General features: G+C 40.0%; 1 protein-coding gene across 1 annotated transcript in view; it reads right to left on the bottom strand.

Moving 5' to 3' along the window:
- Wdpcp (WD repeat containing planar cell polarity effector) overlaps positions 1-12,906 on the bottom strand; it is a 225,911-nt gene extending 213,005 nt beyond the window's left edge. The window contains exons 1-2 of the mRNA XM_032916336.1: positions 12,853-12,906; positions 1,637-1,721 (exon numbers count right to left, since the gene is read on the bottom strand). Coding sequence (XP_032772227.1) covers positions 1,637-1,721; positions 12,853-12,897 — 130 coding nt within the window. The 5' untranslated portion in view covers positions 12,898-12,906. The remainder of the gene's footprint in view (positions 1-1,636; positions 1,722-12,852) is intronic.
- Positions 12,907-13,270: the final 364 nt, after the last annotated feature.

Here is a 13,270-nt window from a genome sequence, read left to right on the forward strand (position 1 = left end):
GTCGTGGAAGCAATGAGATTCCTTCTGTCCAAAGAAGCATCTGCACATGAAAAGGCAGATAGTTTTTTTCTGAGATAGTTTTTCACTTTTAATGTTAAAGTTTGTTTCTTGTGACACACGTTCAATTTTCAAAAGATTGGTTTGGCATTTCTTAGCGTCTGTATTTGGTTTCTGCTTCATGAATTCAGCCCTTTGCTTAGATTTGTGTATTTTCTTTCCCTTTTCTACTTCATCTTTGTTTCTTCAGAAATCCTTTCGCCTGTCTTCTTTTCATTACTTGTCTTCTTTCCTGCAGAAACATTCAGGTGTCTGATGATTCCCCAGCTCTCTGACACGATGCTCAGGACATCCACTGATGCCCTCCAGACAGGTTTCACTGAGGACGCTCCACTGAGTAGCCAGGGCCACAGTGATTCGCCCAAGACCACTAGAACATCAGTGCAGATGTTTTCTTTCAGGTCATGCAGCTACCCTGGGAAAGGATCCTGTTCCCAAGCTCCCTCTTTCTTGGCAAATAGACAGAGGTCAGAAAACATCCTTGGGAGCGCGGGTGATGAAGAGGACCTCGCCCACCCGCATGTCAGCCTCGGGTCTTCTGCATGCACTTCAGCAGGTCTTCCTCCCGTGGCTCTGCTGTCCTAGGGTACGAGCCTCCTTAATTAAGTATTTCCACATCACGGAGGTGTCTCATTACTTTCTGCAGGCGTGCATCCCCTTGGCTGAGAGCCTGGTGCCTGTCCTCATCTCTGTACTACATGCTCCTCAAGTTTCTGCACCCTTCCAAAGTTTTCATCTACAATGGCTGTCACTGGAGTTCTCTTCTCCAGGCAAATGATACTCAGATTTTTAGCTCTGCTAATTCCTTCAGGCTTCTATTTTCCAAAAGGTGTCGGATTGCAGGTGTCCTTGTCCTAATGTCGGGTCCTGTGCATTTATGCATCTTTATTTTAACTCAGTTAATCTTATTTTAAAAGAGTTTTGGGAAGAAGCAAATATGTATCAAATTTTAAACTAGAAATTCCATCTCTATATACCTTAAGGAAAAACTGAAACATGATATTCATGTTATCAAGCATTCGATATTAAAAAATAGTACTTTACAAGATATAAAAGTAATGCAAATAAAAATATATTTCTAAAAATAAAAATTAATCTGGATAACTAAAGTAGAAAGCTAGTTGTTTTCTAATAAAATATATCTTAACCTATAATGTTAATAAACATTGTTAAAGCAAAATTCCATTATTTCCACTCAAGAAATACATACAAAACACAAAGAACATAAATACACATCTCAGGAATATGTTTGTTATGTTTTTAATATCAGACAGAAATGTCTTCATGAACTAGCCTGCAAAATTGTCTGACCATATACCAGTTGAATAAACCCGATTAAAAAATTGAAGGTATGACTCTTTAGGATGAGTTATAAGGCTAGTAAGATTTATTTCATAACTCAAGCCAAAAAGTAAGTTAATATGGATATTTAAGGGAAATTTTCTCATTTACCCAGCTTTTCCCTAAGGGTGAGAAGACTGCAAGTCTACAGGGTAACTCCAGGCCCAGCTCTGGCAGCACTGGTGAGAGTGCACAGACTGAGGCCCACCGACGAGCCCTAACAGCAGAGCTCACTTACCCGCAATGTGTAAGGTGCTTTTCAGAGACCACAGGTGCAGTTCAGTCAAGCAGAAAGACATCTGACAGCGGAGGAAATCTCTGTCCTGTTCAAAGTAATTAGGGGAAAGGGGGTGCCAATTAACTATTCTCTATTGTCAATTATAATCCAAACCCCTTTAAAAATAATATTTGAGATATGGTCCATTAGATTAAACACATCCTCATGTATTTGGTTAGCCGTACAGAAACAAGCTCTAGAAAAAGAAAAATATACTTCTTTTCCTGAATTTACTATGTCATCACATTGAGAACTGTAATAAGGAGACTATCTATATTTGGGTGTTCAATAACATATGTTTGGTTACAGCTCTGAGCATACTAAGAATTATTTAGTATATGAACATCTTCTAAGTCATAAGTTTTAGGAGAAGTAGGTATGTTATGTGGTTACTGAGTACAAGTACATACATTTTAATATATGAAGTGAATATTTTATATACCCTAGACATACACAGACTACAGTGGAATGTGCAAGGTAAACGGCATATAGTGACTATCATATGAGGTACAGTTACTTATACATAAACTGTATAAAGCTACATTATTATTCATACAGTGTGTTGATCTGTATAACATGATAGACAATCCAAGCACATGTTAAAAATCAGGATAGTTAAAATACACTTCCTGGATTTCTTCCTAGTTTAGTAGCAGGGACAAGTAACATACACTATTGATGCCTTAAAAAAAAAAAACTATAGGACCTCATCAATTTGGACATTTAGGAGAAAGCTAGTGGGACTCTGGAAAAACTCACATTTTGCAAGTATTAAAATAAATTTATACAACTTTCCAATACTTGCTTAGAAATTCATACTAGACATGTTATATATTAAACTAAGCATATTATAGAAACTGTAAAAGAAATGCTCATTTCAATAAACCTCTGGAAAACAACAAGTGTGAAAAATTTAGAACAACTTTTAACAGATGAAAAGACTCTTTAGCTCCTCTAACATTAGGAGTGGCTAAAATATTTCCCACATTATTCATATGGGTAATAATACAAAGTAATTTTAGACTTAATAGAAACTTCCCTTACCCTCACTTCACCTTCACAGAACCAGGATATAATTACAACCATCAAGAAACACGTGTTCTGTTAAAGAGACACAACGTTCCATGGACTAAAGAGGAAAAATGAAAAATGTGGTAACTTAAAAGCGGGACCCAATTCTGCCTAAACAGCAGAGCTATGAGAAACCTCAGAGAAGTTCTAAAATGTCCCATGGGTCTTCAAGAGAAGCACAGAATCTCAATAGTTTCATGATGATGACAATGACAATGACGATGACGATGACGATGACGATGATGATGATGATGATGATGGGCAAGGAGGGGGAGGGGAAGAGAAGAGAGGAAGAGGAGGAGGAGATGGTGGTGGTGGTGAGTAACACTAAACCTTGTTCTAAACATGCATATCTCAACTCATTTTATCCTCCTAGTTCTCTGTGGCAACCCCAGGACTACACTGTGGAACGGAAGCCACACAGCCGTCTACTAGTGAAGGCAAACTTGGAATCCGCTCAGGCTTGCTCCAGAGGCTCTGTGGGCTCCACCAGTGCTCTGCTGGAGCGCACGAGTGCATATGGTAGTTTGATGAAAAGGATTCCATGCCCCAGAAGTCAGTGGTAGATATAGGTGGAAAGGTATAAAATGATAGATCAATTGAAATGAGTAGGAAAGAGAACTAGGAAGGTGGCTCCATTGGTAGGTTAGTGTAGTGAGACAAGCATGAGAACGTAAGTAGGAATCCCCAGCACCGAAAGAAAACAAGAATGCTTGCCCAGGCCTGTACTCCTAGCTTTGGAGTGTGGAGATAGGCAGATTCCAAGAGCTCACTGGCTAGCTGGGCTAGCCAAAGGGTCAACTCCCAGTCATTTAGAGCCCCTGTCCCAAGTCAGAGGAGAAAGGAAAGGCACTCTTGGGTCCTGTGTGGGCTTATGCATGGGACTACAGAGGCCCACATACCTACACTCTTGCATGCATGCACCATACACAATACACGCAGGACGGAGGGAGGGAGGGGAGGGGATGGGAGGCAGGCAAGCAAAGAAGGGGTAAGAAGGACAGCAGGCTACAGTAATTTTTGAAATGATCCTAAATTTATTTCCTTCTTGTATCAAAATCAAAGGCAGTTGATGAAGCAGAGGATACCTCAGTATCTGTACCTACCCTGCGGAAACCAGATGCTGGTGTCTCCTGCATAGGGACAACTTAATGAGTAAGTAGTAAACAGAACTGGCGGTTTGTGAAGGAAAGGCATCCTTATACGAAGGCCATGCACAGAGAGGACATTTGAGTTAGGACACATAATGGGCTGACATTCATTGTGTTAAACACGGATGTGACAAAGCAGGTACACTCCCTTTGACACTGAGTATTAGTTGTCACCAACTTGTGGACTACACTACAAAATAAGAACCCGATTCCCCACTTCAGTTTATTCAGATGCCAATAACAATAATTTATAGCAATGAGGGCAAAGACAAGGCTGATTAATCTGCCTAGTTGCATAAAGACTGTAAGTTATTACAAGACAAAAGTTTACAGATTAATTACATACTAAAAACAAACAACACTTGAAATTCCATTTTAAGTCAATTCAATAGGAATAAACATGCCACAGCTTTCTCCTAATAACAAAATGGAGGGTAGAAGACATTCTTGGCAGCAGCACACACTGGAGTAGTACATATATACGTGTATATATATACACGTATATATGTGTGTATACATATATACATATGTGTACATTACATGTTTGCTATGTGCTACATATGTTTTTAGATTTGAAATATTAAGATAATGGTATTGTGGTACTGGCAACATGAGCTTTGTAGAGAGCACCGATGCCAAGGACAAACCAGCTCACCCTTTGGATTTCCCATGGGGAACTCGCAGGGTCAGTGCGCCCAGTAACAGCAGATACGGGGTCAGGGAGGAGCCACAGCATCTGGGAAAGGAGGCAGCAAGAAGCCGAAGTGCATACAAGTAACGCACATAGAGAGAAAACGGCCGGGGGCCACAACTAGCCTCCCACACAGACACGGCACAATCCTGTGAATCCTCAACTTAAGTGGGGCTTTGCATCAATGGAGAGAGGGGGAGAAACAGCCAAGTGTGGGGTATTCATCCTTTTTTCTCAAAATTCAATGATTTGCCAGGAAAACCATAAAAAATCAAAGACTAAATAAATGGAATAAATAAAATCTACAGTGTAACTAGATGGGAAGGGAAGAAAGAGACCAAATTAGTGCCTCCCTTTAACCTCCAAGAGCCTTGGCATCTTTAAACCTATACAGGTTTTTAAACACTTTTAAAACATCTTGCATCTTACTCAAGAATGCTACCAGTGAGAGAAGAATGCTGCTAATTTCCTGGTATGAAAACTCTGCCTGGAGGAAGTAATCAAGACTGAGCTTGTTCCACCCAAATATTATATTAGCACAGAAATCGCTGTTTTGAAGTAGGAAAGGAAAGAATTTCAGAAGCACCCTGGACCAGAACAAAAGATCTGTGCTGATCAGGATCTTGAAAATAATGCCTCAAAATTAACAGAATAAACGACAACCATAATTTAAATTTTCACTCATTTTTAAATACCTTTAACATTATGCTGTTTATTTCAATTATACAATACAGTCAGCTTCTGTTGCCACACAAAACCATTTTGTAACCCAAACATCTAGGCTCCATGACTAGATCAACAGTGTGACGGAATGCTAAGGTGGCACTCCATCTGAGGACGAGGTGGAGAGGGCACAGACATTGAGGCCGTGAGTGCAGGTAAGAGGCCCCTCTTCCTGCTCCATCCCTGAGCCCACTTGAAGGCCGGCTTCCCTCACCTCCTTCCAGCAGTGGACATCACAAGTATCGCTTTCCACAGTGACATGCAGAACAGAAATCACTCCAGCAGCATGCTGCCAATCATGTTCTTGTGGAAAATAAATATATATTTGAGAGGTAGAGATTACTTAAACTTACTAAGTTGCAAAATACTTGTCATCTGCCAAAGTAGTTAGTTCTGCAGTTCCCGTCTTCTGAAGCCAGCTCTTTTGACTGCTGTGTGGAGGAAAGAACGCTTCAGGGCAAATAAAACTCTAATGTAAGACATGATAGCAGAAAAATAATGAATCAAGAAAAACCAGTGCTAGGACAGCACGGCGCCAAGGAGACATTTAAAATGGATATGTAGTAGCTGAACACTGCAGGAGCCTCAGGGGACCTTTCTTGGGCATAAAAGTAGGACATACACTTGCTACTTATTACCATGTACTTCCTTGAGGAGTCTAATTGAAAAGGTTTAAAAGGAGAGATAACCAAATAGTATAAATTTACATGAACACTGGTTCACTGCATTGTTACAACCATAATTCTCTTTCGATCATATAAACTCAGTGAGTTACTATATAATTACATCTCTAATATCATTAGCACAGAGTATCACTAAACACCTGCTATGTGTATTCAGGAACACATTTGATCGTAGACATATTGCCACAAATTTTTTTCCAAAAATTTTCAACACTGAACAAAAAAGCAAAGTTTATGCAAAAGGGCAGGGGAGTCTCAAAATAACAAGACTCCAAACTTGGGCTCAATGTACTGCACTAGACTACCAGGGACCACAGCTCATTCATGATCCCAAAGGCATATTGCATCTAAATAACTGACCATAAAAAGCTCTTGTCTCGCAAAGAGAGTGGTAGAGCGCTTGCCTAGCAAACCGCAAGGCCCTGGGTTCGGTCCCTAGCTCCAAAAAAAAAAAAGAAAAAAAAAAGCTCTTGTCTCAGACACACGGTCTCAACTACCAAACAGTATCTAATCTGCCACAGCAGACAAAACAAGTTGGAATATGAAATCTGCAATGCATGTCACTTTAGCAAAAGAAACAAAGCCATCCAATACTAAGCACATGGTACAGTTTGGTAAAGAAATTATCACTGTTCTTTATTATTGTTGTTATTATTATTAATTATTTTAGAAACAAGGTCTCACTATGCAGCCATGCAGCCCTGGTCCTGGAACTCTCTATGCAGACTGAGCTCAAACACACAATAGTCTACCTGCTTCTGCCTCCTGGGTGCTGGGATCAAGGTACATACCACTAGACCCAGCTAAAGAAATGATCACATAAAGTCCTCAGGACTGGTAATTGTGCATGAGGGAAATACAGGTTAAACATAATGAAGGAACAGAACACATAAAGAATTAGAAGAAAAATACAAGCTTATATTTATTCTTAGACTCTTGATTTAGTAAGCAAGCAGCACAGAGAAATCAGGCCAAACAAAGGACATCTTTGAATGTCAAAGAATTTAGACTTATGCTTACTAAACAGTGGCCAAAGAGTGGAATAACGAAATGTTTCAGGTTATAATTATTTTAAGGTTACCTGGAGAGATAGCAAGGAGAAAGGAGGAAGTGTTGATACATAAGGGACTTGAATTGGGGTGGTAAGTAAGAGAGAGAGATGGGGGAGGGAATACGGAACTCAAGTGATCTTGCAGAAAGACAAAAGGCCCTGAGCACTCCCAAGCAGACTGACTGCTAGATTATTATGCTTCCATAGAGCCCTGGGGGGGGGGGGCAGGCTTGCCTGCTCATCTCAAGCTCAGCAGTGGCCCAGAACTGCCTACCACTGTGGTGACTGGTTCTACCACTCAGTCCACACACTTGAGTTTTGCTAACCCCGCTACTTGGTGTCTTGTCATCCTTCACCTCTCCCTTCAGCATGTGACTTAGGTTGTGACCCACATGTTTTACCACAGCAAAGGACTCGAACATACTATTCTTAGCCACACATGGTTCCCAGAAACCCCTTACCCAGACCAGTTCCTACTGGCTTACCTTATCTAACAAGCAGGAGCTGGACCAAAAGACCCACAGCAATGGTGGTTTTAAGAGGAGTGAGATTTGCCTGTGTTAAAACAAAAGTGGGATTCTAGACCCAATTCGAGATTGAGAAAGAACCATCTAGGTATGCGTGTCTGTCCGGCTAGGAAAAAAAAAAAAAACAGAATTATAAACACTATTCAAAATTTACAAACTGCAAAGTGAAAGTCACTGAGTGAAATTCCAGCTGAAAAACATGGAGATAAATATTTGAACAATTATCTTCCAAGATGATCATGGAAAAAACTAATTTAATTAATAGTGACTCAGGAATGTTATAGAAGTAAGGCATGTGGAGGGTTATACTGTGATCAAACTTGTTAGCTCTGAATTTAAATGCAGAGATGATCTCAACATGATTTAATAAGAAATCGTGTTTTATCAGGAGCACAGAAATTAAACCTCTACAAAAGGGTGTGGCTCCACTGTTCTGACTTCTGGGCTCTGAGCCAAAAATGCCTTTATTCTAATCCTACTGTGATAAATGTACCCAAATCCCTTACCCTCTCTGCCTCCATTTCCCCACATGCACAAACAGGGGTAATGATATTGACCTACATGGGCAAGGATGGTGTAAGCACTAATTAACGTTGTATAATGCTTTGAAGATGAAAAGGCTGAGCCTATAAATGAGCATTACATAACTAACTACCTATAATGTGAGAATTTTATCCTTTAATTTTATTCAAGCATCAGTTATCAAATAATGAACTAGCTGCCTTAGTGATATTTCCCTTCTAATGCTTCAAAGTATTATTTAAGGCGTATCTAGATGCTTCCTGTGTTAAAGGTGTCCTACAGCATGCACAGAATGCAGAATGCTTCTCACAGATTCATGTGCTGTAAAACAGATGCTCCTCAAAGTGGACCCTTTTAAAGGAAGGTATAAAGCTTCGAGGCCTAGCTGGTGGACAGGCCACATTAGTAGAACTTTAAAGTTGTACCTGCCTCCAATTCTTGTCAAGAGCTCTTTACTTCCTAATCCACCAAAATGTGAGCAACCTGTATCCAGGTTCTCAGAGCCATGGTTGGAGCCTGCTGACTACCATGCTTTTTTCTGGCATGATGGACCTAGAGCTCCTCAAGTTGTAAGCCAAATAAATCCTTCATCCTTCAAGCTATTTCTATCGGTGCTCTGTCAAAGTTACATAAAATTAGTATAGCATAGAAAGCTCCAGATCATTTTGGAAAACTAACTTAAATGATAAAGGCATATCTGCTTAATAATGAGTATCCCGTAAGAGTCAAAAGGTAATAAACACTTGGGGCTCAGTTAGTGAGATGTTTACCCTACAAGCATGAGAGTCTGAGTTAAATCCTCAGAACCCACATAAAATGCTGACACACAGTTATAATCCCAGAACTGGGGAGGGTAAGACAGGCAGATCTCTGAGGCTTCCTGACCAATCAGTATATTGTAATTGCTGTGCCCCAGGTCCCAGGGAGACCTTGTCTCAGAAAACAAGATGGACAGCTCTTAAGGTTGGCTTCTGGACTCCACATGGATGCACACAGGCACAAAATCACAAATGCTTTTAGCTCTGAAACTTTAGATTTAGTACACACCTGGAAATGGAAAACCTAAGAAAGAGGTCAGGAATTACAGATGTGTAAGTATCACCAACAGAATATAAGAAGAGATAGAAAAGAGAATCTCAGGTATAGAAGATACTGTAGAAGAGATTGACACAACTTTCAAAGAAAATTCAAAACATGAAAAGCTCCTAGCCCAAAACATCTGGGAAATTCAGAACACAATGAAAAGACCAAATCTAAGAATAACTGGAATAGAGGAGAATGAAGATTCCCAGCTCAAAGGACCTGAAAACATCTTCAACAAAATCATAGAAGAAAACTTCCCCAACCAAAAGACAGAGATGGCCATAAAGGTACAAGAACACCAAACAAATGGGACCAGAAAAGAAATTCCTCCCATCACATAATAATCAAAACACTAAATGCACAGAACAAAGAAAGAATATTAAAAGCTGCAAGCAAAAAGGGACAAGTACCATATAAAGGCAGACCTATCAGAATTACACCAGACTTCTCACCAGAGACTATGAAAACCAGAAGAGACTGGTCAGAGGTCATGCAGACTCTAAGAGAACACAAATGCCAGCCCAGGCTACTATGCCTCCAATACAAGGAAGATATTCTTTGCCTACACCAAAGAAAAGACAAGATATTAAGCATCTCACAATGAAGCCAAAAGGAGAGAACCACAAACACATAAAGTCACCTACAAAAACAAATATAATGGTTCCTCATATGCTATTGTTAAGCAATTTTCCTGGAACTTTTATCCAACAAATGCAAATAAGTTAACATGAGGAATTGTCTTAAAGCAAGTCTAAAATAGGCATGCAAGTTACCAAAAAGGCCAATGTAGTATTTTCCGAGTACCCCTTAAATTTCCTTTCTCTGACTCATAAAATGTTGAAAAGAAAATAATTTTCTTTCTTCTTTCTTTTTTTAAATTATTTTATTTATTTACATTTCAAATGTTGTCCTCCTTCCAGGTCCCGCCTCCATGAACACCCCACCCAATACCTCTTCCCCTTGCCTCTAAGAGGGTGCTCCCCCTCCTACCCATTCCCACCTCACCCTCTAGCAACCCCCTTCTCTGGGGCATCAAGCTCCCCCCGCCCACCCAACTGAGGCCAGACAAGGTAGTCCTGAACTACATATGTAGTGGAGGACGAAGGACCAGCCTATGTATGCTCTTTGGTTGGTGGCTTAAGCTCTGAGGGGTCTGGTTAGTTGACACTGTTGTTCTTCCTATGGGATTTCAATCCCCTTCAGTTCCTTCAGTCCTTCCCCTAACTCTTCCATGTGATCTCTGTGCTCAGTCCAATGATTGGCTCCAAGTATCTGCATCTGTCTCAGTCAGGTGCTGGTAGAGCCATTAAGGGGACACCCATGCCAGGCTCCTGTCTGCAAGCACATCTTGACATCAGCAATAATATTGGGATTTAAATTTGATGTCTGTACATCTGGATGGCCTTTCCTTCAGTCTCTGCTGCATTTTTTGTCTCTGCATTTCCTTTAGTCAGGAGCAATTCTGAGATTCCACCTAACACTATCAAAATGACTAAGATCAAAAACTCAAGCAACAGCACATGCTGGTGACGATGTGGAGAAAGAGGAACACTCCTCCATTGTTGGTGAGATTGCAAGCTGGTACAACAACCACTCTGGAAATCAATCTGGTGTGTCTTCAGAAAATTGGAAATAAGTTCTACCTGAAGATCCAGCTATACCACTCCTGGGCATATACCCAAAAGATGTTCCACTATATCACAAGGACACATGCTCCACTATGTTCATAGCAGCCTTATTTGTAATAGCCAGAAGCTGGAAACAACCCAGATGTCCCTGAATTGAAGAATGGGTACAGAAAATATGGTACATTTACACAATGGAATACTACTCAGTTATTAAATATGAGGACATCACAAATCTTGCAGGCAAATGAATAGAAGTAGAAAATATCATCCTGAGTGAGGTAACCCAGACCCAAAAAGGACATGCATGGTATGAACTTACTGATAAATGGATATTAGCCAAAAAGTTCAGAACACCAATGATACAACTCACAGACCACATGACAATTAACAAGAAGGAAGCCTAAGTGTGGATGCTTCAATCCCATTTAGAAAGGGGAACAAAATAATCACAGGAAGCAGATGGGGGATGGGGGGATTTGGGTGGAAGAGGGGAGAGACAGGGAAAAGGAGGGGGCAGGATCAGATAGGGGAAGAGACAGCAGAGAAGCCCAGAGGGCCAGGAGAATGAGTAGAAATACGGAGCAGTGTGGGCTGGGGCAAAGGGGCAAAACACTAGAAAGTCCCTGACACCAGGGATGTGGGAAGCTCCCAGGACCTGGTGGGGATGACATTAGCCTAAATGCCCAACAGTGGAGAGAGGGAACCTGAAGAAACCACCTCCAGTGCTGACTGTTCTAAAGCAAACAAAGTAAAAGCATCTGATGCAAACATGAAGCCCTCTGAGAGGAGCCTGAGCATAGTGGCCATGCGTCCTTTCAGAATCCCTTGGCGTATTCACATGTGCACACTCATGCCTGACGCCTTTCATATCTTTGTAAAGCAAAATTTTTCTGTGTATACATTTTGTTGCTTTTCACTGAATAGCCCAGGAAGGATACTCATGTTCCATAACTGACTTAATTATTCCCTTACTAAACAGCAACGTGTTTCTAGCATGTGTTTTGCAAATAATAGTACCATGATACTAACATGTTCTGCTGCAGTAGCATCCATAATGACCGTATCATACAAAACTGCCACTCAACACAGGACTTTCTTTCCCCTTCCCCATCTTTAACACTTTGAAGCACTGTCAAAAGTTTTACACTGTTCCAATCTGATAAATGAAAAAAATATAATCTTTTACTTGTTGGTTTTATTTTCTTATTCATCAATCAAGCATCTTTCATGTATTTCAAATAACTCTATTTCCTCCAGGAACTACCTCTTCCTATCTTATGCCCGCCTTTCTTCTTCCACCCTGTACTGATGGCATTACACACATTGGAGATACTCACCACTTAAATCTTATAAGCCTTATACATGAAGATGATGAGAAAATACAGTTCCCTTTTAAATAAAGAACGGGTCATGACCCAGCTCTCTGAACTCCATTCAGCTAAAGGTCTGTGAAGTGCCAAAAAGATCAGGCCCATGGCCATGAATGGCTCCTTATTGCACAAACCGCAGGCCACTTGCTATTTCTGAATAAGCAAACAGTGATCTGTTTCTAAGAAACCTGTACATCAGTCTTACTGAAAGAGAGCAAAGGAAAGTCTATTCCTTGAAGGAAAAGAATCCCATTTACTTCCATGAAATAAACTATGGCCAAATTAAAAAAAAAACTTTCTAAGTCTCCTGTTATACTTAAATTTGGAAAATATTTCTCTAGAGCATTCTTCAAACTGTTTAATTCACTTAGTTAAATAGATCTTGTCAATTTAACATTTTCCACATGGTAAGCAGTTTTGACATTTAGACAATTTATCAATGGCTTCTTCGCTGAAACCTGCCTCCTCTTCTTTCTACTCATTACATGCAACAAATTAAATTTCACTAATATTTAAAGATCAGTGCTGACCTTTGCACAGCCATTTTCTAGGTTCCTATTAATACAAACATCTTGTTTGCTGGTGCTCATTTTAAATATTTTGCTACACACAGTTTTCCATTATTCCAGCTCAAGCGCTTTTTTCCATGACCTTGCAAAATTATTGGCAAAGCTTACCTTAGGCATCTTAGGAAGACAAAAAGGACGCTTGCATAAGGACATGGCTGCACGGAGAACAATAACCTCCACCAGCAGCCGGACTCAGGCACCCACCCTCCTAAACTTCAGATATGGACTTACTAGTGCTTTTCAAGACTGTACCTTAATCACAACAATAAAAAGACAAAGTAGAAATGTTTGCTATACGATAATGGTAATTAATTCTAAATTATAACTATAAATATAATTTTATGTTATACTTGAATACATAGAAAGAATATGGCTTTGAAGAGAAAATAAATTAAATTTCAGGAATAGTTCTTAAGGCTCAGTTAAAGACAAGAGAACACTGAAAGCTCTTATCTAAACCAACGCTTAAATACTGAAGTAATTTGTCAATTCAGAATTACTGTTTTAAAAAGTATATAAATCAAAG

This window comes from Rattus rattus, chromosome 11 (genome assembly GCF_011064425.1).
Source record: "Rattus rattus isolate New Zealand chromosome 11, Rrattus_CSIRO_v1, whole genome shotgun sequence".
Classification (NCBI taxonomy): Eukaryota; Metazoa; Chordata; class Mammalia; order Rodentia; family Muridae; genus Rattus; species Rattus rattus.